Source organism: Aplidium turbinatum, chromosome 2, assembly GCF_918807975.1.
Source record: "Aplidium turbinatum chromosome 2, kaAplTurb1.1, whole genome shotgun sequence".
NCBI classification, from domain to species: Eukaryota; Metazoa; Chordata; class Ascidiacea; order Aplousobranchia; family Polyclinidae; genus Aplidium; species Aplidium turbinatum.
This window is the reverse complement of record NC_137473.1, coordinates 47,048,192-47,058,832: the sequence shown is the minus strand read 5'-3', so window position 1 is coordinate 47,058,832 and position 10,641 is coordinate 47,048,192. Positions and strand designations below refer to the sequence as shown.

The following is a 10,641-nucleotide window of genomic DNA, read 5'->3' as shown; positions in this document are numbered from 1 at the left end:
GATGACTTTTTTAAATATTTACTGCCACCATGTGATGTAGTTTATAAAGACACATAATCCATGTTAGTTTCGATTTGCAAGTAAAATTTTGAAAAATTAGTTTGAATTTGGTGCATTCTGAGAGCATGTTCAACAAAAATTTGGGTATGAATATTACTGTAAAAGGGTGCTGTCTTGTGGAATAGCAACATAAGATCATGTTTTCTTTGGCATTTTTCGGAAATAAAGCTATGTCTCTATGTTGAGTCTGGATGCAACCTATTTCAGTCAGATAAGTTAAATCTAGTGTGTCCGCCGAGATAGCTGCTCAGACTGGACACGTTTGTCCGATGTCAACAAAATCGAATTTCGACCTATTTCGTCTCCTGAAAAAATCTAGAAAATTTTTGAAATGTTTGCAGCAACTCCGATCAGCGACTTCGGCTCTGTTGTTTTTTTCTCGATCTTTTTAGGGGACGAAATAGGTTGCACCCGTTGAGTGTCTATGTTTTCTTGTTGCAAATTCCTTTGTTGAATTTTTCCATTGGAAATGACAAAAATTACTGCATTTTCTGAGTAAATTGCGGGCTCTGTGCGATCGCACGGTTTGCACACCCCAAAGACCGTCACTGGACTAATAACTATATTTGATTTAATTCGCTCTGCTTTGCTTTTTTGCTTAGCATTGAGCACTTTTTGTAGTAGGCTAGGTATTAATAGTTTTCATTGTTTTAATATTGTCAAATAAATAAATATTTAGGAAAAAGAAGTTTTACTCAATGTGTCCGCCATTTGCGTCGATAACAAGTCGGAGACGCTTCGAAAAGGTCCTGCAAGAGTCATGAATAACTCTTTTAAGGTATTTTGGTCCATTCTTTTTTCAGATTAGCCTTCAGCGCTTCCAAACTTTGGTGGTGTTTAGTCGAAACCTTGTCTCCAGGTAAGACCAGATGTCAAAGTCTAAGGGGTGCAGCGTGCAGGTCTGGGGATGAAAGAGGCCATTCTTCCCTGGAAAAGAAGAACGGTACATTGGCTGAAAGCCAGTTTTGCGTTCTATTAGCTCAATGTGAAGAGGCAGAATCTTTGTTGGAATGACCAATTACGTTTTTTGAAGTGTTTCTTTGCCCAAGGCAACAATGAGCATCAGGAATATCATTTCGGTACTTTTCTTGGTTCAATTTCACTCCTTGGTCAACAAAAATCAGTGGACTCCTTCCTGATTCGTTGACTGCAGCCCACACCATCACTGATGCCGCCCCTTGTCTCCGAGTGAAACCTGGGGTTCCACGTCACCATCTCTTAACCAAGCACGATCATTCTGACTGTTAAAATGATGTTGGACATCAAATTTGTTCTCATCGCTGAACACAAGGTTTGGAAGCGTACATGCCTCCTCCTTCAATGCGTGAGAGCCGAATTCTGGCTCTGGAGAGATTTTTCTCAATGGTATTGGCATTTAGCAACTGTTTTTTCGTGTGTTTAAATGGGCTCATCTTCAACTCCTTCTTGAGAACTGTAAACATGATTCCATAGGTCACGTTCGTCTCCTTTGCCAGTTTTTGAATGGATCTATTTGCACGTTTTATCAATTTTGAAGGTCTGGCGCAGGTCCATTTTTGACATTTCCAGCTTCTTTGTGCCTTTTGAGAGTTCTCCAGACCAACATTCTGTTAATTTTTAAGTCCTTGCAAATATCACTCCTTGGCTTGCCCGATTTGGAGAGCTCTGCAATAGCCAAGTTATTCTTTTATTCAAATTTTCATTCATGGCCTATAGAATTGCGAAACATTTAATTTATTGACATTGTAACGCTAAACATTGATGTTAAATACAGTTGTTTCAAGTTGTAACGTTAATTATTTATTGATGAACCTGTATATCAGTTCAGTTGTTCAGTTCAGTTGTTTTTTTTATTTCTGACCATCATATCAAAACAATACACATCAACATAGCAAAGGTCAAGAAAAAGGTAGAAGCGAGGAAAAGGTAGACGCTTCGATAGCAAAGCATCGCACATTCGCAGTGTTTCAACAAGAACGAACTAAATCCAAAAAGAACAGAAACATCACTTGTACATGAAGATCGGGGGCTCCGATGACTCTTCGCCACTACTAACTTATAGGCTACCTAGGGGTGTCGTCATCACACTGACTGCTAGTGCTAGTAGGCTTATATGAGCACCACGTCCGCTACAGAATAATGACAATTTGTTTTCGAATGCAAAATGCTAGAATATGGTACCCAGGCTTACTCTCGATGGTTGAAGATTTAAAAGACGGTGACATAGGGAGCAAATCTTTCTGTCCACCTTCAGGCATGCCAAGTGTCTCGCAAAAGCCATGTTTTTGAGTGGTGTCGATTGATTTCTGCGAGTGTTTCAGTAGTGAACACTTTATACGTCACTGATTGGTATAAAAAAAGGAAATCCTACAAAAACCTGGGGTATGTGCTTTTAGCAAGGCATATCAAAAACAGCTCTTCATTCAGGGGCGACTTGGGCTCAAAGTGGGCAAAATATGTTTTAGCAAAAACTTCACCATCTGTCAATGCACTGCACTCTGATTCAAAGATTCTGAAGCATGCAAAAGTATCAACACCAAGCTTGTGTAAAGACTTTCTAAAACCGAGGATAAGGATTGCTGCAATTAAAGTTCTTTTGCAAAAAACAATCGCTAAAAATAAGATTTGTTAATTTTTTTTCAAGTTGCTTATAAAAATTATCAATTTATCAAATCTATCTCAACTATGTTTACAAGGTCTACTTTTCAAGTACGGTACCTCTTTTTGACTTTCATTACAAAGCAAATGACTTTAATGTTAAAAACTCCACGCTTCTATCCTGCAGGAAAGATTAGGCCACTCGACAACGACAAATAGCACGATTACCCTTAAAATTATCATTTTCAACTTCGCATTTGATCAAATTCGAAATTACTGTACAAACATAGCCTATGTCAGCAATACAATCTTTAAAAGAATTCACATTTTTGCAACGTAAAGTCCAGGAAAAATAGCCTAACTAGTGATGGAACGACCTCTGGCTCCGGGCCGGAGGTATGTGTGTGGCTGTGATCAAGTTCAAGACCATGGATAATCATTTTTTGTATTATTCGTTATGGTACTGCAATAATTCATGAATAGGCTAAACAAGCTGCCAACATTGGTCAACTCTCTCTCTCCAAGAATAAAAATCAAATTTTCTGAATTTTTTTCAAAACAGTTGCAGTACGCTACAACCAACATAGAATATTTAGCAGTATAACGTATAGCAAATTTGCAACATTGAACTATAAAGTGTCAATTTTAAGTTTTTTTTTTCATTTTTTTCACAAATGTTCATTCTACTCTTCCAAAATCATGTACATTTCAAAAATCTTTGTTGCATATTTGCAACATGGGCTGCTACGGGGAATAAAGGATTGAAAACGTGATCAAGCAATTCAATCAAAAATCTTCAATATCTTAAAAACGATTCTATATATCGGGTGGATAGAAAACATTGCCAACAGTTTACTTCCGGATAAATCCTTTTAAAGGACCCGAAACAAGAAACATTGCCATGAAGCACCTTTTAGAGCGCTTGGTGAGATTGGTAGGCTATACAACCGATCCGTTGGAACATTGACTGTATGAACTAGATTACAAAAGGCCGGAAGCTGCGACCTCCGGTCAGAGTTGCAATTATCTAGCCGGAACATCCTGCTTCCGGTGCATCACTACAAATCACAACTAAATTGGATTAGTGTGGTCAAAACGAAAGTCATCTCTCACTATCTTTAAGTTGAATGATTTAATATGAAGCTTAATACAAATATTATTGGTCCTTTTTGCCACCACTTCGCACTTAAATATTATTGTTTTGCAATATTAAAAGATAAGGACCAAGCTTCTTTGACACAAAATGGAGAAAGATGTTTACAATATTACCACATATTTTACAATAACGATGAAGTGAAGTGCGCAATGACATGTCCAAGTCAAGGTTGTATAAAAGACAGCGTCTAGGATAACCGTAGGCTGGGCTATGTGTTTTGAGTGCCTCCCCGAAGTAGATTTAACATGAACAAATGTAAAGTTTTTTGGTTTATGCTTTTGTGCATTGTACCAGTGTACCGCATGTGGGATTGTACTGAAACAAATTCGATGGATTATATGCTTAATAAAAAATTGCACAACAACAACCTTACTCACTGATTTTTCAGCGAGTAACATTTGACACAATTTTTTGCGCCAAACAATTAGGGGTGTATGGCATGAACAACCATCAAACACTTTAATTCAGGAGTTACCGTATTAACTTTTTAGCTGTGATGGTTCGCTTTCTAAGAATGATTATCCAACCTGGAAACCCTTAACTTAACTCATTTACAATATATAAGATTTAATGCTTGCATTTTACCTTATTTCAGAAGTCAATGCATTAATATAGGCCCCTTAATAATAGGCCCTTTAAATCTTTAACGCACCAAGTTTATAATTACTGTTTCATGTTGTTTTTGAACCCGAACATCACAACTAAAATCACGATAAATACATGAGTTGCATACACTATAAAAATTCCAGCAATCAGAATAAACTGCATTGAAGGGTGGAACAATAAAGACAAAAGAGGCTCAACGTAATTTTCAGCAGCACAAAAACATCATATTGAATTGAAAAAGAATACAAGAATCCAGACCAGTTTTAAAGAACATTTTTCTTTGATATTCTTGTTTCGTTAGCAATTCTATAATTCTATACACCACATAGTGGAAGCACTGTTTGATTAACATGATATTATAGAAAATACATCATTTTGAAAAGCAGCAAAAATAATAGTATCACATATAACTAGGTACTTTTTGCAGAAGAAATTCTTCCACGATTTTGTTAAATCGATCAGCAAACTTGATGTGAATGTTGTGTTTTCCATCGGGCCAACGTACAAGTCTAAAAAATCAAAAGATTAACTAAATGTGGTAAGATAAGAGAAGATTTAACACCTGCGACGTCATATAAATAGGATTAAAACCAGAAACAAAAACGTGAAAAATGAAAGCACAATCATATTCTGATGAAATTGAACTATCGACCGTTTGAAAGTCAAAAGTATGAATTTCGTATAAACAAAACCACAAAACCCAACTTTTTGTAACATTTTAGGGTGAGTGGTTGGTTTTGAATCTATATCCTCCGACTGACAAAGCGATTGGTTATTCCTGGTAGTTTCGCATACTTATGAAAAGTCTTTAGACGCAGGGCCGGTTATGGAGATCGACAGAGTGAAGTTTTTCGATTGTTGTTGAAGCGTTGTAGCCTGGAAATTATTCTATCCACTAAGTGCCGCTGAAATAAGGAGCAGTTCTGAAATGCGTTGCTCAAGCGTGCACCCCGAGAGCCGAACCAGCGCCCCGTGAACTTGAGTCAAGCGCTCAACCATTAAGCTGACGGGGTGGACAATGCTATTAAATGAGATTATCTAACAGAAAACACCAAGTTACAAGAAAAGTGTCTTAATTACCTCTTCTCTTGACAGGTCGGTCGCAATTTAACTTAGAACTCAGCGTCACCAGGGGTTGCTGGCATTTAATGGCATTGAAAATGAAAACAGTATAGTTTTCGAAATATTTTCTGAACATCAGTTTAGTGTCGACATTTTGGGCCCTCATAAATTTGATTAGAATAAACCCCAGTGGGGTGACAATTTTGGATTTTTTTTTACAAATAGTCTGAAAACACTGCCTACCGACCTTGAACCTTTAATGTTTTTATGAAGGTGCTCACATTGGAATGCTGGTACCATTGGATCTTTATCGCCATGCAGAATCAAGGTGTCGCAATTTATTTTTTCCAAGTCCTGAAGCAAGAATGTTTACACCATTCAAAGTTGATAAAAATATCATCATCATCGGCAGTGCCTTTAACGCAAGAAGAAGATCATCGGGTTTTGTTTTTTCAGGCTTTATGGGACATTTCTAGAACGGTAGGCCCAACTCCAGATGACTGGAAATGCACGCATGGCAGATTGCACATCGGATCTCCACTTCTCATGGTCACAAGAGTCGGACCCCAACATAATTCAATCTCTAACGTCTTCCAGTATTATCGCTTTCCGAATCGATTTAAAAATTGATAGAAACATGCAAGGCTTATGCTTAAGGTAATGATGTATGATAAATATGAATTATACTTCGTAACTTACAAAAAAAACTAAACAATACTTAGCAAACTTACCTTCTTATACAGGTCAATGTTTCCCGTACCAGCCTCTTCTCCCAGCTTAGCAAAAGTATCAACCCAGTTATGCCAGAGTTGCTCAAAGACTGTTTCTCCATAAACATCAATCATTGGCTTTTTCATGGCTGGACTCCATAAAGATACATCTCGGATTTCTTGAGAAAATACAATTTTCTTCAATTTAAAGTCTCTTTTGCAGAACAAAAAATGGTATTCCAGTTCAAAAACTTATAACAACATCTCTACAACATCAAACCAACTTAGGATCACAATTGCTGGTTTGAAGTGTGAAGGTTAAAGTACAGTAGTTTTATTAAGTCAAAGCATAAAACATATTTGAATTACGGAAATTTTTCTGCACCAAAGATTTAGCAGTACAAAACTTTTGGAAAAGACGTAGACAAGAGAATATTAACATTTAGGTAATGGACAAACACAATTGATTAAAAAGTTATACTTTTATAAATGTCAACTTCTTCTGGCGTTACATAGCTGTTTCCACCCCACACCACAAGTTTGCAAACTCTTCCACTCCAATTTGCTGCCATCATAGCACCAACGTTGGCTCCATCACTCCAACCAAGTATGGAATAGCAAGAATAGCCTAATGCCTGCAACATCAATAAAATATGAAGCTGGGAAGTAGATACTGCATGATTTTATTTTATCTGTGTAACTAGCTCATTGACTGCAAAGTACTATATATATAATATATATAGCAGATAGCTCACAGCTCTGGAAATTTGAGCACTTTGGCAAGATGGGTGAAAGTACTCAAATGTGGTTCCTTGCCTACCACAAATGGAAAAATCACCATGCTGCATAACGCGTTACGGTTTAGTGTACGATTTACTACACTGAGAATACCTTAAAGTCGAAACAGTGACGTCCTGTCTGCAGTTATATATATACATATTAAATAAAATATACTTATTCATTGTATATTATATTATCTATATTATTTATATATATATCTACTTTTCAAACTAAATGTATTTCCCAACAAAAGACAAAAAAAAATTACATAACAACCTCCATCAATGCTACAGCATCTTCAGCGTCATCTCGTAAAAACGTTGGTGAAAATGTCTTTACAGGGGGTTGAGATTGGCCGTATCCTCGTGGGTCCCATCCGATCAAAGTAAATTTTTCTCTGTTCATTTTCTCGAGTTGTGGTGTAAAATCCGTTCGTGCAGATCCTGAAAAGAAAAATTAAAAACATAATAAGTAAATTTCTTCAACCACCTTTAAGAGTTGCCATTCCTGATCTTTGACTGGAGCAAATCTGAGCAGAATTCTTTATATTTACAGGTTACAGCACTCTCTTTGCAGGGTCTACTACTATTCGGTGAGTCCGATTCGGTGAGTTCCTAACCTCTAACCCTAACCCTAAAACGGCAATGATAATTAGGCTACGGTACCCGATAATTTAAAAAAAAAATTGAAAAAATCCCCCGTTAAGGGATCGGACTCACCGAATTGGACTCATCGAAACGGGCCATTCCACTCTTTGCACATGCACAACTTGAAGAGTAACCATATTTATTTAAGTGTAAGATGTAGTATTTTGTACCAAATGTTTACCCACAAACTTGGGGTACGACTTATATTCAAATAAATACGGTATTTAGTTTATGCAGCAGACTTAAAAAGAAAACTGTTGGTGCTTGCAACAGATGAAACACAGACTTGCTACATATTTTCAAATTACCAAGCGCTCCAGGAATTAGCAAAACAATGTGATTTCCTTGCCCTTGTTTTTCATAGTGCATATTCACTCCATTGACCATAATCTTTGAACCATGCGACATGGTACGTCTGCAAAATAACAAACTCAAATGAGATGAAGGATCAATTATAAATCGCAAAACTATGCTGCAATTGTATAAACACCACTTAATATGGACATAGACGACTTATTTTGGTCAAATTGAGATAAACGGTCAGAACAGGGTCAAACCTTGCTTGGTTAAACGCTTGTCAGTTTTAAACGAGAATCCTTATTTTATGTAGTGGTTTTCAACAATGCTCTCAAGGTCTGTGGAAAGTGTTATGGTGTTATAGTTACCATATATGGTATCACTAGCAACTAAAACTATAGTCTTCCAGTTTCGCAAACCGTGTGCTGCAGGAGGGTTGCAAGTCTGGCACAAAAATCTGGCAATTTAAATGTTGCAGTCGTAGCACAAAGTTGCAAAATGTCAATTGATTTAGAAGGGAGCATGTGCATTTCGTGTTACAATAGACCAAAATTAACTGCGTCAATCACTTGATTATCAAACCGCTCTCATTTGATGTTCAGCCACAAATCGAGACAATTTGTGAGCAAAAGCAGGCACACCTTTTACATTACAGTGAATGATTTTACTGGTTTATGTGATATGGTTCTCATTGTGTGTTTATGAGTTTAATTTGTGAGAAAAAGCAGGCACACCTTTTACATTGCGATGAATAATTTTGCTGGTTTATGTGTTAGGATTCTCTCTGCTAAAATTTTCAAAGTTGACCAGTACAGTACGCAGCAATAGACAGGTTGTTCGGAGACAACCGCTTCAGTTCACTCAGTCAAATTTCGTGTTGGAGGAGTTATTGACTAACCTAGTTTAGGAGACGACAGATCATGTTACTGTGCACTATTACATACTTTAACTGTAAACAAGTAGATTTGGTGGCTTTGCTCATTTCTGAAAAATAATTTAATCAATATATATACAGTATATTTTTAACATTTGGTTTTTTAACTATACTAAAGAATTATGATATGCAGATGCCTCTAGTACGTTTTATAAACAAGCAACTTGGTTTCTAATAACCATGCAAATACAAAGGGCCTAGTTTCTTCACAGTATGGTACCTTGCTGTTGATGCCAGTAATGATGGTAATAAGTGGTTTTTAGTTGTGGCTATACTTCTTGACCAGTAACCAATTACTGGAAATAACTTTGAACAGGCTTTCATGTCATCAAATCGAGTCACAACCGAAATTGTGCTCTTACGGAAAATTAAGCCTGTGTTGAACAAAGTATTCTTCTCTAAAATTGACCACTTTGTATAAGATACGGTATACTGTAAATCTATTAATGCTAAGTGATGACAGAAATCACTACACTTCAGAGATGTTTACAGCTACATTTTCCAAGATCCTGATGGTTTGGGGAAATTTAAAAAAATTTGCTTGAAAACCTCATAAAAGTGGTTGCAATTTCGTATCCACTTCTTACACAGCTTCTGACCAATCGAAACAACTTTGCACAAAAGTTAATGTCGCTTCTACCTTTTTCTTGACCTCTGCTATGTTTGTCATATATTGTTTATTCGTTGTGATGGTCAGAAATCAAAGCAAACTGAACTGAAAACGAATTTGTTTAGCTGCTACTTGCTGATGCAGCAAACTACGTCACGATAAACGTAACTTCTCATTGGTGTGACCAGTGTTGCAAGACATTCACCACCAAGATTGCCAGTTTCCTGACTTTTTCCTCGCAGAATTTTGGCTAGTTCTGTTTTAGAATTGCGGCCTGCGGAAAAATTGTTAGCAGGTACAATTTTTTTTCGTATTTTTCTATTTTTACTATATTTTGCGCACATTTGTAATTTTTTGGGCTACTTTTTAGTAGCAATTCGGTTGGAAATGTAAAAATATGTGGCATCCTTACTTGCCACAGAGAAGCGTTGCCATATTCTGAAATCTGAATTCTGAAATAGGTTTGAGTTGTCACCGGAAATCTCAGTTCAGCTTAGTTTGTTTTTATTTGTGACTATCACCACAAAAAAACAATATATGCCAAACATAGCAGAGGTCTACAAAAAAGGTTTAAGCGACAAAACATTATATTTAAGAAAAAGATAGCCTACTAACTACAAAAATCGATATAAACTTTATTTATTTTATTTTGGATTTTGTTTCAGACACAAGTAGAATTGGTCCATAGGATACAAACACACAAAGAAAACGAAATACAACACCACACAGAAATCGAGTAGCAGCTATCGGTAGTACACAAATATTAACCACAAGTTTCAGGCTGGAGAGCACGATCACGATGCTGGAAGAAAGCAGATTGATAATAACACTTGGAATTCATCAAATGCTGAATCCACGTATTCGATGTGTTAAAGCAGCGATCAGTAAATTTATATATACTTTTACAAAGGAGAGCATGAAACGTCGTAATTTTGTTAGTTACCATCACAGAGCTTATACGGTACTTATACGTCTCGGAAGATGAAATGTAATTCTATAGCTGTTATTATACGCTACACGTAGATGATTAATGCTGTAAGAAAAATATTTACACCACAGCTGAGATCCATACATTGGCATACAGTAGGATCGAAATAATACGTTTTTGACAGTGGTAGAACACTTCATCACCCAGATAAACAAACGGTTGGAAATCAGGTTTTAAGAACTTGGTTTTGAACATAACTCCAACAGTTTTATTA

General features: G+C 36.5%; 1 protein-coding gene across 4 annotated transcripts; it reads right to left on the bottom strand.

Moving 5' to 3' along the window:
• Positions 1–3,064: 3,064 nt before the first annotated feature.
• On the bottom strand, positions 3,065–9,520 carry LOC145764503 (serine hydrolase BPHL-like). 4 transcript variants are annotated; one of them, XM_082576121.1, is made up of 8 exons: positions 9,050–9,106; positions 8,840–8,879; positions 7,907–8,013; positions 7,228–7,394; positions 6,653–6,806; positions 6,193–6,350; positions 5,709–5,815; positions 3,065–4,908 (listed from the first exon to the last, which is right to left on the bottom strand). In XM_082576121.1, exons 2-8 carry the CDS (start codon positions 8,875–8,877, stop codon positions 4,800–4,802), a joined length of 840 nt encoding a protein of 279 aa, XP_082432247.1. In that variant the 5' UTR covers positions 8,878–8,879; positions 9,050–9,106; the 3' UTR covers positions 3,065–4,799. The 4 variants fall into 4 exon arrangements, 3 of the variants coding, with proteins under 3 accessions (XP_082432247.1, XP_082432246.1, XP_082432248.1); XM_082576120.1 differs by lacking the exon at positions 8,840–8,879 and having other exon boundaries at positions 9,050–9,520; XM_082576122.1 differs by lacking the exon at positions 9,050–9,106 and having other exon boundaries at positions 8,794–8,875.
• Positions 9,521–10,641: the final 1,121 nt, after the last annotated feature.